The sequence below is a fragment of the Gopherus evgoodei genome, chromosome 10 (genome assembly GCF_007399415.2).
Source record: "Gopherus evgoodei ecotype Sinaloan lineage chromosome 10, rGopEvg1_v1.p, whole genome shotgun sequence".
Lineage (NCBI taxonomy): Eukaryota > Metazoa > Chordata > Testudines > Testudinidae > Gopherus > Gopherus evgoodei.
In genome coordinates this window covers 35,024,817-35,046,478 of record NC_044331.1, presented here as the reverse complement: position 1 = coordinate 35,046,478, position 21,662 = coordinate 35,024,817, and the positions used below count along the sequence as shown (strand labels likewise).

The window sequence follows — 21,662 nt, the reverse complement described above, 5'->3', positions numbered from 1 at the left end:
ACATTTAATTTGAGTCTCCATTATGATGTTTTTTAAAAAGTTTCCATGCAGCTTGCAGGCATTTAACTTTTAGGACTGTACCTTTTAATTTCTGTTTAACTGGCCTCCTCATTTTTGTGTAGTTCCCCTTTCTGAAATTGAATGCTACCGTGGTGGACTTCTTTGATGTGCTTTTCCCCCCCGCAGGATGTTAAATTATATTATAGTCGCTATTACCAAGTGGTTCAGCTATATTCACCTCTTGGAGCAGATCCTCTGCATTACTAAGAACTAAATCAAGAATTGCCTCCCCCCTTGTGGGTTCCAGGATTGGCTACTCCAATAAAGTCATTTATGCTGTCAAGAAACTTTATCTCTGCCTCTCGTTCTGAGGTGACATATACCCAGTCAATATGAGGATAGTGAAATCCCCTGTAATTATTGAGGGTTTTTTTTTTTCTAATAGCCTCTCTAATCTCCCTGAGCATTTCACAGTCACCATCACCATCCTGATCAGGTGGTTTATAGTATATCCCTATTGCTATATTCTTATTATTCAAGCATGGAATTTCTGTCCATAGAGATTCTGTGGTACAGTTTGGTTCATTTTAAGATTTTTACTGCATTTGACTCGCTATTACATGCTTTCTTTCATATATAGTGCCACTTCCCACCAGCACAAACTATTCTGTCATTCCTGTATATTTTGTACCCTGGTTTTACTATGTCCCACTAACTATCATCACTCCACCAAGTTTCTGTGATAGCTATTATGTCAATATCTTCATTTAATACCAGGCACTCAAGTTCATCCATTTTAGTCTTTAGTCTTCTAGCATTTATATATAAGCACTTATAAAACTTGTCACTTTTTAGCTGTCTGCCATTATGTGATGTTAATTGGATGGGACTCTTTTTTTTTCATTTGACTGTTTCTCATCAGATCCTACCTGTACTTAATCATCTTCCATCCTCTTCTCCTTACTAGGATATAGAGAATCCTCCATTAATAGATCTTGCCCTAAGGGATGTTTCTGTCTGAACTGCATGGTCCTGCGCACCTGTCAGCTTTCCCCCAGCCTACAGTTCTCACATTTCAGGTTCCCAAAGAAAGGACACTGCCGGAGGGGAGGGTATTTGTGAGGGAGGGTGGTACAGCTGGGGGTGCTGGAGGGGGTACCTGCAACAGGGATACTCGCTGAAAGTGGAGAGCACTGTTGCTCCCTGTCACAGTGGCAGGGCGGCTGGTGCAAACTCAGGATGCAGCTACAGCCATCAGTCAGTGCCTCCCTCCGGGACCCCCTCCCTAGGGTTGGGAACCGGGTCCTTGATGAGTGGGATCCTGCAACTGTGGCTTGCAGGGAAGGGATCAATTGGGAAGTGGACCAATCAGGGCTCTTTCTGAGCTGCAGCTTGTCTGCTCTGCAGAAGCCCCGGACATTTCCTGTTGTTTGAAAAATCTTCCCGGACAAAGAAAGGAGGCTCAAAAAAGAGGTTGTGTCCAGGAAAATCCAGATGTATGGTAACCCCAGCCCTTAGTTTAAAAACTCTTCTATGGTCTTTTTAATTTTACATGCCAGTAATCTGGTCATGACAAATATGAAAGGAGAGGTATTAAATATGGGGGCAGCAGTGATACTAACAATTCTTCTGGGAAAATGATGAGTTGGTTTTTAAAAATGGGACTGAGATATGAGTTTTATACCCTAAGGTAACTACAGCAGAAGCACAATTGCCTGCTGACATAAAACACAACTGTGGGATCCCAAGAAGCTGGGAATGTCTGGGTGCAGTTGAAGAAGGAAATCAAATATATCCGGGGCTTTGAGTTTAAGCTGTTGCTTTTTTTTAATCTATCCCTTCCTAGGTAGCTAATATGGGGGAGGAGGAGGAGGAGGAGGAGGAGTATAGTATGAAAATGGCTGTGAGCGAATTGTGAACAGAAACACTGTAAATATGAATAAACATACCTTTTAAAAAAAGCTTGAGGCAGTGAGACTTAGCAGCTGTAGATGTATAGCCTTGTAAATACTCAGTTGTCTTCTGCTTTAAGACAGTAACATGATAGTTGACAAAGTCTACATATAGAGAGACCTAAAGAGAAATACTAATCTACCAGGTAACCGTGGCTCTATAATTTATTAGTAACTAAGATTGCCACTGGATAAAAATTGAGCAGGAGATAACTTCTGATGTAGATGTGGAGAACAAAGTTTGGTTTAGAAATTTCTCAAGGACTCTACAGCCAAGAAGTTTTCCATTTTCACTTTAGATTAGATCTAAAAGGAGAGACATTTAGAGATCTCTGACTCAGTCAGTCCCAATGATAGCTGAATGGATGGATGAGTGTTTTACTTTGTGTTCTGTTTTTCACTTTTGTTCTTCAATTCATGGCACATACTTTGCAAACCAGTCATTTTCCATCTCATTTTATAATGCAAATTCATCTCCACAACTGGTGGGTGAAAAAGAACAGAATGTGTGTGTGTGACGGGCTGGATCACAGAAATCCCCTTGGGAACTGCCACCCGATGTGCCCAGACTACTTCTACCCCTCCTTTCCCTGCCAGCTCAGGACTACAGCACCCTGTCTTGCTGAGCCGGACGCTCCTGTCTGCTCCAACAAAGATCTGGAGTCTGAATTACTTGCCCCAGAGCTGCAGGTTTACCTGAAAACAGCTAACAGAAGAGTTCCTGCCTTTAGCACTCAGACGCCCAACTCCCAATGGGGTCTAAACCCAAATAAATCCATCTTACCCTGTAAAAGCTTATACAGGATAAACTCATAAATTGTTTGCCCTCTATAACACTGATAGAGAGAGATGCACAGTTGTTTACTCCCCCAGGTATTAATACATACTCTGAGTTAATTAATAAGCAAAAAGTGATTTTATTAAATACAGAAAGTAGAATTTAAGTGGCTCCAAGTAGTAACAGACAGAACAAAGTAAGTCACTAAGCAAAATAAAATAAAACGCTCAAATCTATGTCTAATCAAGTTTTTTTCCAGGCCTGGGCACAATTCTTTCCCCTGGTACTGCTCTTGTTCCAGCTCAGGTGGTAGCTAGGGGATTCTTCATGATGGCTTCTCTCCTCCCTTTGTTCTGTTCCACCCCTTGATGTATCTTTTGCATAAGGCGGGAATCTTTTGTCCCTCTCTGGGTTCCCACCCCCTCCTTCTCAATGGAAAGACACCAGGTTAAAGATGGATTCCAGTTCAGGTGACATGATCACATGTCACTGCAAGACTTCATTGCCCACTTGCCAGCACACACATATACAGGAAGACTTACAGGTAAAACACAGCCATCTGCAGACAATTGTCCTAGTTAATAGGAGTCATCAAGATTCCAAACCACCATTAATGGCCCACACTTTGCATAATTACAACTGGCCCTCAGGGTTATATTTCATATTTCTAGTTTCAGATACAAGAGTGGTACGTTCATACAAATAGGATGATCACACTCAGTAGATTATAAGCTTTGTAATGATACCTTACAAGAGACCTTTTGCATGAAGCAAAAGGTTATATTTTATTATATTATATTCACTCATTAGCATATTTTTATAAAACCATATAGACTGCACCATCACAATGTGAAACTGCAGTTCTGCTGGCACAAGGAATTTGAAATACCTCAGGCAGGATGTTTGTCTTGCACAGCAGCCAACAAAAATGAAACTTTGGTATCGTATCTTTTGTGAGTTTTGTTTAACAAGGCACCATGACAGGAGATTTAAGGTATCTCATTCTCATGTGAAGTGCTGAGAGTCATTTGTGTAAAATCTGGTCACCAGATCCATAATCCCGAGAGGTCTTCCGCGAGACCTCTCCGGGCTGCCGGTCTTCTACCAAGACCTCCTCCGGACCTGGAAGCTCTTTTCAACGACCAGGTCCGTGGCGGCCACCGTGGGGGTTGATCTCCTCGCGGAGCCCCTGCTACACAATCCCCAGCTTCATGTGCACGTGGCGGAGTCCCCCACGGTGTGCCAGAGGCTGGTCTCGGTGGGAGTCACCAGGGTCGGAGACCTCCTGGACTACGACCAGGGAGACTGGCTGGATCCCCTGACGCTCGCTCAGCGCATGGGGCTCTCCAGACCTCGTGCTCCCCAGCGCGTACTTCAGGAGGTGAAGGCCGCTTTACTGCCTGCTGCTCGGGTTTACCTCGACCGGGTCCTGCGAGAGGGCACGCCCCGCCCACCCTCCACCCCAGGCCCTGTGGACATTTTTATCGGGCCCCTGCCCCGTGGACCCAATCGGCCCCCTCACCCTTTCACTACCAGCCGGCTGCATGATCTGCAGCCGGTTCTGTTTCAGACCGCGCCACGGAAACATCTGTACACGCTCGTGCTCCATACCCTTCGCTACCTCACCCTCGCGTCCCGCCCCAATACCAAATGGCGGGACCTCCTGCCTCCTCTCGAGGGTGAGGAGCCCCGGTGGGCCAGCTTGTACTCTGCCCTGGTCCCGAGGTCCGCCGGGGATATCAGTTGGCGGCTCCTGCATGGGGCTGTGAGCACGGGCGTGTACTTGGCACGGTTCATGTCTGTCCCTAGCACCTGCCCTTTCTGTGGTGAGAAGGAGACCTTGGCGCACATTTATTTGGAGTGCGCCAGGTTGCAGCCCCTGTTCCGGCTCCTCCTGAATTTTTTCTTGCGTTTTTGGTTGCACTTTTCCCTTCACCTTTTTATCTACACGCTCCCCATCCGTGGCCCCACAAAGTCGCGGGATCTACTTCTCAACCTCCTTTTGGCCCTGGGCAAACTGGCCATCTACAACACCAGGGAGAGGAGGTTGGCCGACGGGATTTCCTGCGACTGTAGGGCCTATTTCCGTTCCTCCGTCTGTTCACGCATCCGGGCAGAGTTCCTATGGGCGGCGTCCACTGGCTCCCTTGACATCTTCGAGGAGCAGTGGGCGTTGTCCAGAGTTCTCTGCTCGGTGTCCCCATCAGTTTCCCTTCGTTTAGCCCTATGACCTCACTCTCGATCCTGTTTTTTCATTAGTTGTCCCCCGTAATTATTTGGTGTCCCAGACCTGTGGGTCCTCCCCTTAGGCTGGGGGGAGGCCCTTTAGAAGTGGGCAGGCTTCGCCCGCCCATCCCCGCTGGATGCCAATAGGACCAGATCCATAATCCTCTTTCTTCTACCCAGTCATTTTTCCTTATTGATTAAACAGAGGAGACCAATCTAATAAGAATAATGGCAACAAACACTCTCAAGTAAAATATAATAAAAGTGTATTTAAATATGGGTTTTACTGCATAGTTTAAAGATATTTGCATTTCCATTGCCCATTCTGTTAATTAGAAGAGAACTTAACTCTTTTTAAAATTTGTAGATTAAATGTCTTAAATATTTATTTTATTGTAGTTTTGTTACACTTCCTCTTGCTGTAGGAATTAATAGTTCATATGCAATAGATACACAACCGAACATGTAAATATATTATACTGTTACAGTGCATCCTTTTAATATATGTTCTTGTCCACTTTCGCCAAGTTCGTTACATAATCTTAAAATCAGGTTCTTGCTGATTGTAGGTATGGAGGCTTGGATTTTTCTGCAGTCTTTATTCATGTATATAAAGAATTCTTCATAGTGTCTTGGGCTACTTAAATGTGCAAGAGTCTGTCATGGAAGCAACCATATTGGGGCTATGCTATAGAATGGGAGCAGCCTCTTGAGACTTAGCCGTGGTCTACACTATGAGTTTATGTTGAATTTAGCAGCATTAGATCAATTTAACCCTGCACCCGTCCACACGACAAAGCTATTTTTGTAGACTTAAAGGGTTCTTAAAATTGATTTCTGTACTCCTCCCAGACGAGGGCATTAGTGCTGAAATCGACCCAAGCATTAATAATGATGGGAATATTGGTTTCGCTGAGGTCTAACAGAGTCAGTAAACTGTGCCAGCGTGCTTTTAAACGTCCAAATGGACATTCTACCACCATTCTGCACTTGCTCAGCCTATAGTTGAACAGCTCCTGACTACTGTCCAGGCTGCCTGTGTATGGCTTCACGAGCCATGACATTAAGGGGTAGGTTGGGTTCCCAAGGATAACTATAGGCCTTTCAACATCCCCAATGGTTATTTTCTGGTCTGGAAAGTAAGTCCCTTTCTCCAGCTGTTCAAACAGACCAGAGTTCCTGAAGATGCGAGCGTCATGTACCTTTCCCGGCTATCCACATTGATGTTGGTGAAATGTCCCTTGTGATCCACCAGTGCTTGCAGCACCATTGAAAAGTACCCTTTTCAGTTTATGTACTGGCTGCCTTGGTGCTCCAGTCCCAAGATAGAGAGATGCGTTCCATCTATTGCCCCACCACATTTAGGGAATTCCATTGGATCAAAGCCATTCACTATGACCTGCACATTTCCCAGAGTCACTACCCTTGTTAACACAGCTCAGTAATCACGTTGGCTACTTGGATCACAGCAGCCCCCACAACAGATTTGCCCACTCCAAATTGATGCCCAACTGACAGGTAGCTGTCTGTCATTGCAAGCTTTCAGCAGGCTATTGCTGCTCACTTGTGAACTGTGAGCTCTGCTCTTATCTTGGTATTGTTGCGATTCAGGGCAAGGGGAAGCAAATCACAAAATTCCGTGAAAGTGCCCTTATGCATGTGTTCTACGGCATGAACCTCCCTCATTACCACCATGATGTCCAAATTGCCAGGGCCCATGCTTTGAGATAAGTCTGTGTCCATGTCCTCATCACTCTTGTCACTGTGCTGCCGTCACCTCCTCACCTGCTTTTGAAGTTTCTGGTGCTGCATATACTGCAGGATAATGCACATGGTATTTACAGTGCTCATAACTGCCGCGGTGACCTGAGCGGGCTCCATGCTTGCCGTAGTATGGCATCTGCATGGAAAAAAGATGCAAAACGATTGTCTGCAGTTGCTCTCATGGAAGGAGGGGCAACTGACGACATGGCTTACAGGGTTGGCTTACAGGGAATTAAAATCAAGAAAGGGGGCGGGTTTGCATCAAGGAGAAAGACACACAACGGTCACATCGAAGCCTGGCCAGTCATGAAACTGGTTTTCAAAGCCTCTGTGATGTGCAGCGTGCCTTGCTGTGCTCTTCTAATCTAATTGCAAACAGCCTAGTCAGCAAACAGTGCCAGCGAGCTTTTAAACTTCCAAAGGCACATTCTACCACCATTCTGCATTTGCTCAGCCTATAGTTGAACTGCTCCTTACTACTCTCCAGGTTTCATGAGCCATGGGAACAAAGGATAGGCATGACCGCGCGGTGCGCTGGCTGGGAGAGCAACCTGAGGCAAAAGCCTCCAGCTCGCATGATATTCCAGGCAGGACTGAATTTCCATTAGATGAAATTTAAAGAAGAGAATGACCTGAAGTCACTCCCATTTATGTCAAGGCGACTGACCTCACCAAGGCTGGCCAGGAGCACCCATGTCTGCCCAGGTGAAGTCAGCCAGGAGCAACCAGGAGCCAGCAGCAGACGGTGCAATAGAGCTGCTAACTGTCTTTGCTAACTTGCAATAGCAAGGGGCTGCTGCTGTGTAGCAATGCAGTACTGCGTCTATCAGCAGCACCCAGGAGATGTACAGTGACAGTGAGCTGAGCAGGCTCCATGCTTGCTGTGGCATGTTGTCTGCATGGGTAACTCAGGAAAAAAGACGAGAAACAATTTTTTGCTGTTGCTTTCACAGAAGAAGCGAGGGAGGGGGGCCTGATGGCATGTACCCAGAACCACATATGACAATGTTTTTGCCCCATCAGACATTGGGAGCTCAATCCAGAAATCCAATGGGCAGCAGAGACTGTGGGAACTGTGGGATAGCTACCACAGTGCAATGCTCCGAAAGTCGACACTAGCCTGGGTACTGTGGACTCACTCTGCCGACTTAATGCGTTTAGTTGGGAGACACACAATCGACTGTATTGAACTGATATTTCTAAAAAATCAACGTCTATTAAATTGACCTAATTTCGTAGTGTAGACATACCCTTGGGGAGATGGAGATATGAAGGTGGAGAAACTAGGCATGCGTGATTAATTTTTTAAGGTAGATTTGGCTTATTAGTGATGTGTATGTGTAATATATATATATATAAAATATATATAAAAAGAAATGGATTATCATATTAGGTGGAATGTTATTGGCACCTCTGCTCTCTTGGCACTAGAGCCCTGCAGATCTTTATATCCGCGGACTATGTTTGCAGATTACGGATTGGATGCAGATACAAATTTTGTATCCGCGTAGGGCTCTACTTGGTACCTCTGTTGTCTTCCTTTCAATGCAAGTTAAATTATATCCATGCTTGACAAGTGTATCAGTCTCTTTATTTTTCAGTACTCTTTTTTTTTTGTAGGCTGCTACCCGTCAGGACATGACATACTGGCTTCAAGAACTTCAACAGAAGAGATGGGAATATTGTAACAACCTTGATGTAGCAAAGAGGGACAGCAGAACTTCACCTACACCTAGTGACTTTTCCAAAGGTCTTGTTGCCAAAGACAATATAGGTAAGTTGAAAACTTAAGATACACATATGGAGCATGTCGTATTCTGTTTAGTAAGAGTTTGCCACTATGATTTTGTTCATGGTACATTTTCTACAATTTTTCTCCTTTTTTCTCCTTTAAAGCGGATTACTAATGTTTTTGTGAAGTTTTGCAGAATCATGTTCTCTTTAAAATCAATATATTTGTATTCATTTCTTGTGTTTATAAATGTGCCTCTTAGACATAAACATAAGTTCATATGGCTGTCCTAACTTATTTCAGTCATGGAACATAATGACACTTGGAAGAATAGATTTCGTAAATGGAAGCAAAATGGAGTACCATTAAGGTTGGGTCACATAGTGTGAAAGAGCTCAGTTTAAAGGGTATTAATTCATCCTTTTGTTGTCAGAATATCCTAAAATGTGGCATGTTTAGTTTCTTGGCATTTAAGGTCCACTCCCTCAGTGGGAAGGGAGAAAAATCTTTTCAAATGGAAAGAGTCTAGTTGGTTTATTACTTTGGTCAACTACAGAAAGTATTTAAAATTATCTTCTACATTTTGAACAGTTATTACAAATGTAGAAGACCAAATAAAGCTCATGCCTTTACTACTAAGGGCAGTGCATTGGTGTAAACATAATTGCTATGGTCGAGGAGAATAAGCAAAACAAGACTGCTGAAAGCATGTGGTGAGAGAATATTTTGAGTTTAACATAGTTTGTTAGGCACCAGTTGTGTTTGATCTTTATTTTTCTTATAATCATTTCTTACTTTTATGTCTCATTAGTTGTACTCACTTAAGATCTATCTCTTTGTAGATAATGAACTTGTTTTATTGTTTTATCTAATCAGTTTGTTAAAATTGAAGTGTTTGGGAAACTCCAGTTACGGTGGCATGATGTGTGCATATTATTTCTATTAAAGAAATAGTGGATTTTAATTGTCGAGAAGAATGGGCTAGGCAGTACAGGACATGCATGTCGGGGGAAAATCTAAGGCCTGGTCTACACTATGCGTTTAAACCGATTTTAGCAGGGTTAAACCGATTTAACGCTGCACCCGTCCACATAACAAGGCCCTTTATATCAATATAAAGGGCTCTTTAAACCGGTTTCTGTACTCCTCCCCGACGAGAGGAGTAGCGCTGAAATCGGTATTACCATATTGGATTAGGGTTAGTGTGGCCGCAAATCGACGGTATTGGCCTCCGGGCGGTATCCCACAGTGCACCATTATGACTGCTCTGGACAGCAATCCGAACTTGGATGCACTGGCCAGGTAAACAGGAAAAGCCCCGCGAACTTTTGAATTTCATTTCCTGTTTGCCCAGCGTGGGGCTCTGATCAGCACGGGTGGCAATGCAATCCCAAATCCAAAAAGAGCTCCAGCATGGGCCGTACAGGAGATACTGGATCTGATCGCTGTATGGGGAGACAAATCTGTTCTATCACAACTCCATTACAGAAGAGGAAATGAGAAAGCATTTGAAAAAATCTCCAGGCTATGATAGACAGAGGCCACAGCACAGTGCTGTGTGACAAGCGTAACGGAAAGCCAAAGAATCAAATGGACGCTCATGGAGGGAGAGCGAGGGTACTGAGGACTCCAGCTATCCCACAGTCCCCGCAGTCTCCGAAAAGCATTTGCATTCTTGTCTGAGCTCCCAATGCCTGTAGGGTCAAACACATTGTCCGGTGTGTTTCAGGGTATATGTCATCAGTTTACCTCCCCTCCCTACCCCTGTGAAAGAAAAGGGAAAAAAATCGTTCCTTGACTTTTTTATATATCACCCTATGTCTACTGCATGCTGCTGGTAGATGTGGTGCTGCGGCAATGAATAGCAGCATCCTCTCCCCTCCCCTCCCTGGTGGCAGACAGTACAATATGACTGCTATCCATCATCATCAGCCTGTGAGTGCTCCTGGCTGGCCTCAGGTGAGGTCGGCCGGGGGTGTCTGGGTAAAAATAGGAATGACTCCCGGTCATTTCCGGTAGATGGTACAGAACGGCTGGCAACCGTGCTCATCATAGCGACTGAGGGCTGAGTTCCATCAGCCCCCCCTCCCCCTTCATGTCTAAAGAAGAGATTCTATACTGCCTGGACTATCATAGCAGCGGGATGCTGGGCTCCTCTCCCCCCTACCGTGTAATGTCCTGCCTGGACTATCATAGCAGCTGGAGGCTGCCTCCCCCTCATTTTATCTCACTAAAAAGTCAGTGTTTCTTATTCCTGCATTCTTTATTACTTCATCACACAAATGGGGGCACTGCCACGGTAGCCCAGAAAGGTTGGGGGAGAAGGGAATCAATGGGTGGAGTTGTTGCAGGGGCACCCCCCGTGAATGGCATGCAGCTCATCATTTGTGCGGGATCTGACACGGAGCGGCTGTGCTCTCTGCTTCTCTAATACACTGGTTCTCTAGTACACTTGCCCCAAATTCTAGGCAGGACTGACTCTGTTTTTAGATAAAACATAAAGGAGGGATTGACTCAGGGAATCATTCCCATTTTTGTCTTTGCGCCCCCAGCTGACCTCTGCTAAGGCCAGCCAGGAGCACCCGTGACAGCAGCAGACGGTACAGAACAACTGATAACCATCATCTCATTGCCAATTTACAATGGCACAGCAGACGGTACAGAACAACTGGTAACCATCTCCGCTACCTTGCAATGGCAAATGAATGCTGCTGTGTAGCACTGCAGTATCGCCTCTGTCAGCGGCATCCAGTACACGTATGGTGACAGTGACAAAAGGCAAAACGGGCTCCATGGTTGCCATGCTATGGCATCTGCCAGGGCAATCCAGGGAAAAAGGGCGCGAAATGATTGTCTGCCGTTGCTTTCACGGAGGAAGGAATGAGTGACAACATTTACCCAGAATCACCCGTGACGCTGTTTTTGCACTATCATGCATTGGGATCTCAACCCAGAATTCCAATGGGTGGGGGGAGACTGCGGGAACTATGGGATAGCTACAGGATAGCTACCCACAGTGCAACGCTCTGGAAATCGACGCTAGCCTCGTACATAGACGCTTAGTGTGACCGTGTGAACTCAACTTTATACAATCTGTTCTACAAAACCGGTTTATTTAAAATCGAAATAATCCCATAGTGTAGACATACCCTAAGACTAGTGGTGTCTTGGGGTCACCCTGCTGTATAAATAAGGCTGGTGAGAGCCAGAGTCTAACCCAAGTGTGGCTGGCAGCCTGCAGTTATACACAAACACTCAGGGTGTGACTTGCATGCTGTGGAAAACAGTTTGTAAGCAGCTCAGGTGGGAATTACTTCAGCAAAGCATTGTAAGGCACTCAAAAGTTGCAGGGCCAGGGTGGCATACCTACTCATTAGTCTAGATTGTATCCTGGAATGTCACAGCATGTGCTTAAGTGCTTTGCCAAATCATGGACTTAGTCTCTTGTCCTTCCAAAGCATATACTTTACTAAAAGAGAACCTGATTTCAGGTCTAATCAAATGCCTGCTATACGATGCCCTAAAGAGAGTGAGTGGGTATAAACTAATTTACAAAGTACTGCGTGTTGCTGAATAATGCAGTTTCAAAATAGGCCACTTTCATTTTGTGATAATATTCACTTTCTGTTGTGTTAGTGTGCAACAAGACTTACATGCAGGTGATATATTGTATATTCAGAACTAATTCTGATAGTTGTCCTTATGAAAGTGTGGAGAGGTGGAAGCAGCTCTAGTTAGTAACCAGCTTTTCATTAGAAGTTTGATGTTTGTTTTCTCCCAACCTTTAAGACAGTGAAAGATAACTTTTTTTACTTCAAATTTGCATGTGTGGCTTGACAGAAAGAGAATATCTTTAGTCAAGCTTAATATAAACCTTTCAGAAGTGGTGTGCCGAATTTTTATTTATTCACACTAATTTAAGGTTTCACGTGCCAGTAATACATTTTAACATTTTTAGAAGGTCTCTTTCTATAAGTCGATAATATATAACTTAACTATGTAAAGTAAATAAGTAAAGTAAATAAGTAAAGTAAATAAGGTATACATACTATGTATGTAAAGTAAATAAGGTATTTAAAATGTTTAAGAAGCTTCATTTAAAATTAAATTAAAATGCAGAGCCCCCTGGACCAGTGGCCAGGACCCGGGCAGTGTGAGTGCCACTCAAAATCACTCGCATGCCGCCTTTGGCACACATGCCATAGGTTGCCTACCCCTGATATAAACTTTCAGAGAGATAAGAGGTCTAGAAAGTGCAACAATTCATTTTTCAAACTTTTATGTTTTTGCTGATGTAGGACAGACGCTTCGATTTGGTTTGCTCTTTGATTATTGCAGAAAACTGATACTTTCCATCATATCCAGAAATGGGGAAGTAGATCCTGAAATAATTCTATTGTATTCCAAATGGGATGTGACAGAAAGCTCCCTTGGGCTAATGAAGACTTTAAGGTCAGGTATACTTTTCCAATATTTGGCAAAACTCAAAAGGCTTTAAAATGGATTGGCTTAGGCTGGTTCATTCCATAGTAACAGGAAATTTAAGCCAAACCTCCCCCCCCCCGCCCCGCTCCCCAGAGTTCAGATTCCCCTGTTGACCTGCTGCAGCACTACCCTCTAACCCATTCCCTGCCTACATTTGAGAGAGTAGCTGTAGTTTGAATATTCTCTACCACAGGGAGTTTGAAAATATGAGATTAGTTACTTTTACTAGGTCTCCCTTTCTTACTACTTGATTAAACTTCTAAAAATAATACGTGCCACTTACAATGATTTATATCTGTAGATTAAGTGCTTTACAATGGGAGGGGATTTTTCCCCTCTGATCAGAAGCTGTAAATTACATCTATAACTTGTAAAAACCTCCTACTGTACTATTGATTACATACCTTGTAGCAGAAGATACAAGCTGCATTACAGAAGTGAGTCTTTAAAAGCAGGTTCAGTTACTAATCATCTGAATGGTGAACTAGTGCTGCTTCAGATCAAGAAACAAATTATGCATTGCAATATCTTTTTTAAAAAATTTAGATTATAGGAGAGAAGTAATTTTTCTTTTCTTTCAATTACTCAGATTTCTAATTTAAACTATTTTAGAGTGAAAAGTAGAGGTTGTCCTACCATTCTGTCTGATGTAGCCTTGACAAGGAGGCATTCTTGTTACTCGTTTCTTTTAATATTCATGTTTATGAAGAAGTGGGCTATGAAAAGCAAATATAGTAACACTACTTTTGTATGTCTTGTAATGGAGCCATTGTACTGTTCATGGATGTCAAGTAAATAATTTGTTCTTTCCAGTGCATTGAACTTTCAGTTTCTTGAAATTTCATATAGCTTCCATTTTGTTCATTTGATTCTTAGTTTTTAGGCGATCCGATATTATTGCATTCATCTACATTTAGTTTCTCAATTAATATTGGTACACTGTGTATTTATAACAAGCCCCATATATTTTGACATAACTTGCAACAACTGCTTTCAATGTCAGTAAGCTTTTCACAGTTCTGCTTACAACAGTGCACCATGCCTAATGCTTCATCAATTAAGTATTCATTGAGAAGTTGTCAGTAAGCTTTTCACAGTTCTGCTTACAACAGTGCACCATGCCTAATGCTTCATCAATTAAGTATTCATTGAGAAGTTATCACTCTATCTAGCATTAAGACATAAAGGAAAACAACTGAATGGAGATATTTTATATTCAAAATTGCACACCCATATTAAGTAGTAAGAAGCCAATTATCTTAGTCTGAGAAAGACAGGATTAAAAGAGAAATATTTTAAGAGTATTCTTCTTCACCTTGCCCTAGAGTCTATGAAAGGTGCTCTGAAGTCTATGAATTCATCGACTAGTGGATAATTTCCTCTGATTATATATCTAGCAGAACTGTTGAACAGTGGTAGCTGTGTCTCGTTTCAGATTCCATTCCAGCTAATACATAACACTGATGTTTAGTTCATAGAATGGCCAGACACACAGTTATCCTGATATTTTAAAGGAGCATGGTTTGGACTCAGTTTCTTTGAATTATTGATATCTTCAAATACATTTCTAGCACCCCAATAGTGATACTATAATTATGGCTGAGGAGGCATTTTCAATAAGCTCCTATTTTCAAGTTCTATAATAATAGTAATTTCCCCCAAAATATTATGTTGAAATTTCTCTTGCTGGGTCTCTGCCCAAGAAAGTGGGTGAGCTTTCTGGAAAACTTGAGTAAAAATTCTTTCAGTAAGTGAGTAGTTAATAAAGCACATGAGAACAATTTCTCTATGGCTCCAGGTTCTATGGCCAGCAAAATAGGAATAATTACCAACTTCAGGGATGTTGTGAGGCTAAATTAGTTAATATTTGCAAAGACCTTAGTGATGAGCTGATAAAAAGTACTAAATAAATGCAAGAAGGTGGCAATTGGAGTTCTTTAATTTTTACAACTATTGTAGAATACTAGGGAAGAGATGAGATGAGATGGAGAGACAGATGTGTCTTTTCTTCACAGAGGGCCTGCTTATGCCGCCTCCCGCTGTGGGACCACTCACAGCTTAAGGTCCTGTTCAAAGTAATGTGACAGAATGAGGCCCAGACTTTGTATCAACAATTTGTAACCAGGCCAGAGATGAGCAAGGAAATCACTCTTTCCACTGCTTCGTGACAGAGGGACAAAGCTACCTCTTTCCCGCTAACCACAAAATCCTAGTTAGATATTTGTTTATATACATCAATGTCTATCACTTCATTTGCATATCAGTGTGGTGTTTATTTCCTATTATGTATTTAATGGGTTGAGCTGTCATCACAGAATTTGTTACTATCTGGAGTTGAATTCCACCATTCCTCAGTGTTGCCTTAGAAAAATGGCACCCTCCTGTTTGAAATTTGTTTTTAAAAATTTCAGGTGTGATAAGAGGCTTTCATTGTTTCCATCTTCTTTTTTTGCAGCCAAATTTGTTTTGTATCACAAAAGCCGTAAGTAAACTGGAGCTCAACCAGAGCACATTTTACACATTCATCTTTTGACATCCTCCACTGTTCATAATATTGAATACATTTTTGTTTTGACTTTGATATCAAGTACTTGATTACTAAAGGAAGGTAGTAAAGTGGTAATGAAACCCCAAATGACCTATTGCAGTTACCATTGTTTCCAATAATATTGTGTTATGCATTAATTCCTGCAAAATACTTCATATCTGATGAAATAACTCAAATATTCTGTTTCACCACAAGACTGAACGATGTGGCCTCTTCTTAAATGTTGGATTGCTTGCTTCAAATTAATGGTGGTGGTGATGTGTACTTTTCTCATTAACTTTTGATCTCCATTATTAGTGCTTTATCTAGTGATCTCCTTAATAGAACAAAAGTTTTAAAGCTACATTTTGTTTTTTACTGGGTCAGATTGTTTGTTTAACAAACCGGGACTGACATTTTTCATTAGCTGTGGAGGTATATGTGGAAACCTTCTCAAAGAAAAGAAATTCATCAAGCTTAACTTTTTTTTCTTAAAAAAAAAAACAACAAAAAAAGGTGTTAACTGTTTTTAAAATAAAACACTACTTTAAAAAAGAGGGAAGATTATGATGAAAGCCTAGATAGTTACACAGTAACTTGTTTTTCTTGTAGTCCCACAATTGTGTGCATTTTGTGCTAGTGATGAGCTATATATATTTAATTGCTTCAACAAAGGAATGTGCATAAAGGTAAATGTGGTTTTAAAATCCTTTGCATACATCTTTACCATAGTATAGTGAGGCATATTGTAATTACTACTGCATCTGTCCAAAAACTTCTAGATGTTGAGTAAAGTGACTCACTGTTCAGGTGCAAGATTTGCTTTCCTTCCCAATCAACTTGTATGTGGATGTTTTAGGTACTTGTTAAAAGTGCTAGACTGACACAGGATTCATACCTTTCTTTAATGGCTCTCGGGTTACCCACGAGACTGGTCACATTGTCACCCTTACTGCCTCCAGTGTGAGGGAGTCCTGCTTGTGCTTAACTTGGTGTCCACTCCGACACCACCAGCTCGTTAACCACTCAAGTACTTTCCTCTGGGCAATGCTCACCTTTGTCTTGCATATTAACAATAGTTGCACCCCAGTCCCTGAGTCCCTTTGAAACATTTTCCTGTAGTGTCCAGTCCCTTATCCGCTGAACACCCACAGATATGCCAGGTCTGTCATCCCCAATGGAACAGTGTACACACTATCTTGTGTGATTCAACTCAGGCTCAGCACCTTGCTTAATATCACAACACTTAGATATATTTGTAGTGAAAACAACAAAAGTTTACTGAAGGGTCAGGTGATAGTGAGTAAGAATATTGGAAACAAAAGGTTACATGTAAAACAAAATCATAATGTGCTTTCTAGAGACTACCCTTAAGTAACAGGTTAACCTCCTGTCTAAAGAAGTTTCTCATCCCGAAGTCCTCTGCAGCATTTTTAGCCACGTTTGGCTGAGATCCCATTTTCATTAATATAAGTGCATTGTAAGTTTATTTCCTAGGTGCAGGACAAGGGGATGTCCTCTTTGTCTTCTACTTATACTCCCTAAAGCTCATTGTCTCTGCTCAGAGACAGTATAACCAGTGGGACTTGTGTTTTTCCTGTGTGCTCCTTCCCAGTTGACTTCACATCTCTCTGTTGACTTTGTATGTAAATTGATATCCTTTGTTAGCTTACTATGCTTAATTTACATTTACAGAGAGGCAAATAAACATCTCGTCTGACAGAAAACCTGTTTCTGATAGTGACTCATACCTTGATACAGAATCTAAGACCATATTTTCAGTAGATATACAGTACCTCCTCGCTTAACGTTGTAGTTATGTTCCTGAAAAAGACTACTTTAAGCAAAACGATTGGATGTTAAGCGAATCCAATGTTCCCATAAGAACTAATGTAAATGGCCAGGGGGAGAGGCTAGGTTCCAGGGAAATTTTTTTTCACCAGACAAAAGACTCTCTCTTTTTTTATTTATATATGTTAAATTAAACATAAATAAATATAAAAGTTTTAAACAAACAGTTTAGTACTCTATACAGCAATGATGATTGTGAAGCTTGGTTGAGGTGGTGGAGTCAGGGGGTGGAAGAGGGTGGGATATTTCCCAGAGAATGCCTTACTGCTAAATGATGAACTAGCACTCGGCTGGGTTAACACATAGTTGTTAATGTAGCCTCACACTCAGAGAGAGAGAGAGAGAGAGAGAGAATATGTGCATTGCCCCTTTAAGTACACTGACTCCACTCTAAGAACACTGCCTGTTTACGTAGATCAGCAAATTGAGAAAGTAGCTGCAACAGCTCCCTCTGTCCTGAGCCCTGTTGTGTCCCCACTCCTTGCTCTGAACAAGGGGAGGGGGACATCCTGACATTAGCACCCCTCTTCCCCCCCTCCCCTCCCTGCACAGAAAGCAGGAGGCTCCTGGGAGCAGCTCCAAGGCAGAGGGCAGGAGCAGCACAGGGTAGTGGAGAGAGGGACAGCTTCTACTGCCTGACAATTGATAGCCTGCTGGGCAGCTGCTGCACAGGGAACTTAGGAAAGCTGATGGGGGGCTGCTGGCCCACCCTGGTTCCAAGCCCCCACCAGCTAGTTCCAACAGGTTGCTCTTTCTGCATGAAGTGGAGAAAGCAGGAGGCTGCCAAACAACGTTATATGGCAGCATTGTACAACTTTAAATAGGTATGTTCTCTAATTGATCACCACAACAATGTTAACCAGGACAACGTTAAGTGAGAAGTTACTGTACATAACTCCTTACATAGTGTGACGGGTTGGATCACAAAAACTGCCTTGGGAACTGCCAACTGATGTTCCAAGACTACTTCTGCCCCTGCTTTCCTTGCCAGCCTGGGAATCCAGCAGCCTGTCTTGTTGAGCCAGACATACCAGTCTGCTCCAGCACAGACCCAGTTCTGAACTACATGTCCCAAAGCTGCAGACTTAACTGAAAGCCACTTACAGAAGTGTTCCTGTCTTTAACATTCAGATGCCCAACTCCCAATGGGATCTAAATCCCAAATAAATCCATGTTACAGCTGTATACAGGGTAAACTCATAAATTGTTTGCTCTTTATAACACTGATAGAGATGCACAGCTGCGCGCCCCCCCCCCTCGTGTATTAATACATACTTTGGGTTAATTAATAATTAAAAATTGATTTTTTTAAATACAGAAAGTAGGATTTCAGTGGTTCCAAGTAGTAAGAGACAGAACAAAGTGAATTACCAAGTAAAACAAAATAGAACACGCAAGTCTATGTCTAAGAAAACTGAATACAGATAAAACCTCACCAGTTCCAGTAAGCTTCCTTTTACAGACTAGTCTCCTTCTAGTCTGGGTCCAGCAGTCACTCACACCCCCTGTAATTAATGTCCTTTGTTCCAGTCTCTTTCAGATATCCTTGGGGGTGGAGAGGTTGTCGCTTTAGCCAGCTGAAGACAAAATGAAGAGGTCTTCCACATGCTTAAATAGACTTTCTCTTGTGGGTGGAGAGCCCCTCCCCTCTCCTATGCAAAGTCCAGCTCCAGGATGGAGTTTTGGAGTCACATGGTCAAGTCACATGTCCATGCATGACTCAGTTTTTATAGGCAGCAGCCATGGCTTACATGCTACCTTGGAAGTCCTCATGTAGACTTCCTATGTGGATTGGAGCCTCCCAAGATTCATTGTCCCTTAAGTGTTTGCACATTCCTTTCTCAAGAAGCTGACCAAATGCTTTACAAAGGCTACTTAGAAATCTAGCAAGTATACAGCCAATATTCCTAACTTCAAGTATAAAAATGATACATGCATACAAAGAGGAGGAATGTATTCAGTAGATCATAACCTTTACATAGATATGTTACATGGCATATGTAGCATAAAACATATTTCAATTATATCATATATACATTCATAAGCATATTCTCATGAAGCCTTATGGGATACACAGTATCTGTATATATATTTCATAACAATATTGATGACCACTCTGAGCCTGGTTTTCAAATAGAATCATAGATTATCAGGGTTGAAGGGACCTCAGGAGGTCATCTAGTCCTCATTTAAGACCTCACAAGATAGTCCTTGATGAAACAAAATGTACATACCAGAATCAGGATATTCCTGTCACTCCTTTGCCAGTTGGCATTCAGGGACTCTTGGTGGTCTTCATCTGTCCACAGAACTGATACAACAAGCGTAGGTACAAGTCTTCCCTGGTTATGGTCTCTTTGAGCTTTGGCTCACAATAACAGACCTACCTTCTGCCCCAGAGAGCAAATAATTTAAAACAAGGTTCAGGTTCTGGCCATAAACTTACAGGGAAATAACGACTAGGAAAGATATGGGTGACAATATTACAAGGTTACATGGTAAAGCATGTACACATCTTATTGGTTCCAGGAGCATTTGTGAGATTGGTTTGGTTTTTTTAATATTCCATTGTAACAGTTCAGAAACAGATTGTGATCATGTACATAAAGTGTTGTAAAGCATACCCAGGAGGAAGTAGAGTTCAGCTTCATTGGGCTTGTCTACATCAGAAAGTTGCAGCGCTGGTGAGGGAGTTACAGCGCTGCAACTTAGGAGGTGTACACATCTGCAGGGCACCACCAGCGCTGCAACTCCCTGTTTGCAGCGCTGGCCGTACTCCCGTTTTGTCTCGGGTGTAGAGGATCCAGCGCTGGTGATCCAGCGCTGGTAATCCAATGTAGACAGTTACCAGCGCTTTTCTTGACCTCCGTGGAAGGAGGAAGCCTCTGGTAATCAAGCTGGTTTCCTTTCCCGGTTTGCTCTCTCGGTCCCGGAGCCACCCAGCAAACCGCAGGGAAGGAGACCTGCTTGCTCGGGGTTCCGGGACCGAGAGAGCAAACCGGGAAAGGAGACCAGCTTCGCCGCGGTTTGCTCTCGCGTTCCCGGAGCCACCCAGCAAACCGCAGGGAAGGAGACCTGCTTGCTCGGGGTTCCGGGACCGAGAGAGCAAACCGGGAACGCCGCGGTTTGCTCTCTCGGTCCCGGAGCCACCCAGCAAACCGCAGGGAAGGAGACCTGCTTGCTCGGGGTTCCGGGACCGAGAGAGCAAACCGGGAACGCCGCGGTTTGCTCTCTCGGTCCCGGAGCCACCCAGCAAACCGCAGGGAAGGAGACCTGCTTGCTCGGGGTTCCGGGACCGAGAGAGCAAACCGGGAAAGGAAACCAGCTTCGCCGCGGTTTGCTCTCTCGGTCCCGGAACCCCGAGCAAGCAGGTCTCCTTCCCTGCGGTTTGCTGGGTGGCTCCGGGACCGAGAGAGCAAACCGCGGCGTTCCCGGTTTGCTCTCTCGGTCCCGGAACCCCGAGCAAGCAGGTCTCCTTCCCTGCGGTTTGCTGGGTGGCTCCGGGACCGAGAGAGCAAACCGCGGCGAAGCTGGTTTCCTTTCCCGGTTTGCTCTCTCGTCCCGGAACCCCCCTTGAAGCCGCCCAACAGCGCTGCAGTGTGGCCACATCTAACACCACTTGCAGCGCTGGTTGCTGTAAGTGTGGCCACTCTGCAGCGCTGGCCCTATACAGCTGTACTAATACAGCTGTAACAACCAGCGCTGCAAAATTTTAGATGTAGACATGGCCATTGTTTCACGCAGCCTCATCCTATGCATTTGAGTGATGTTAATGGTACATTATAATTCTTTTGCAATAGCTGGAAGTGTGGCTGTTGGCTGAGATAAAATCTGCATTTTTCTTCCTTTTAAACTTAGCAAAATGTTTAACTTCTGCTGTCCTACATACTGGTAGATCATACAAAGCACTCCTCCAAATCTGAATGTCACCACTTGGAAAGAACTTGGCCTCGTCTGCTGTAATCAAAAAAGCTATTGTAGAGTCCTGCAGTCAGTAGGATGAACTGAGACTGTGGCTGTCAGTGCAGCCTTTCAGCAGCTACATGAGCCTTTGAAAGTCAATTCAGACAGTGTCCATTAAATAAATGCAGCATTGCAGAAGGCAGGAAACATAGGGTATATCTATTCTGCAATTAGACACCTGCGCCTGACCTATGCCAGCTGACTCAGGCTTGCGGAACTCAGGCTAAGGGGCTGTTTAATTGAAGTATTAGACTTTCAGGCTTGGGTTGGAGCCTGAGCTTTAGGACCCCTGTGAAGTAGAGAATCCCAAAGCCCATGCTCCAGTTCGAATGTCTACACTGCCTTTTAAACAGCCCTTAGCGTGAGCCCCACGAGCCCGTCAGC

The 21,662-nt window shown here is 43.3% G+C and overlaps 1 protein-coding gene across 1 annotated transcript in view; it reads left to right on the top strand.

Moving 5' to 3' along the window:
* Positions 1–21,662, top strand: part of TBC1D2B (TBC1 domain family member 2B) — a 68,451-nt gene that overhangs the window by 13,021 nt on the left and 33,768 nt on the right. The window contains exon 2 of the mRNA XM_030578067.1: positions 8,341–8,494. Within this exon, the coding sequence (XP_030433927.1) occupies positions 8,341–8,494 (154 nt within the window). The remainder of the gene's footprint in view (positions 1–8,340; positions 8,495–21,662) is intronic.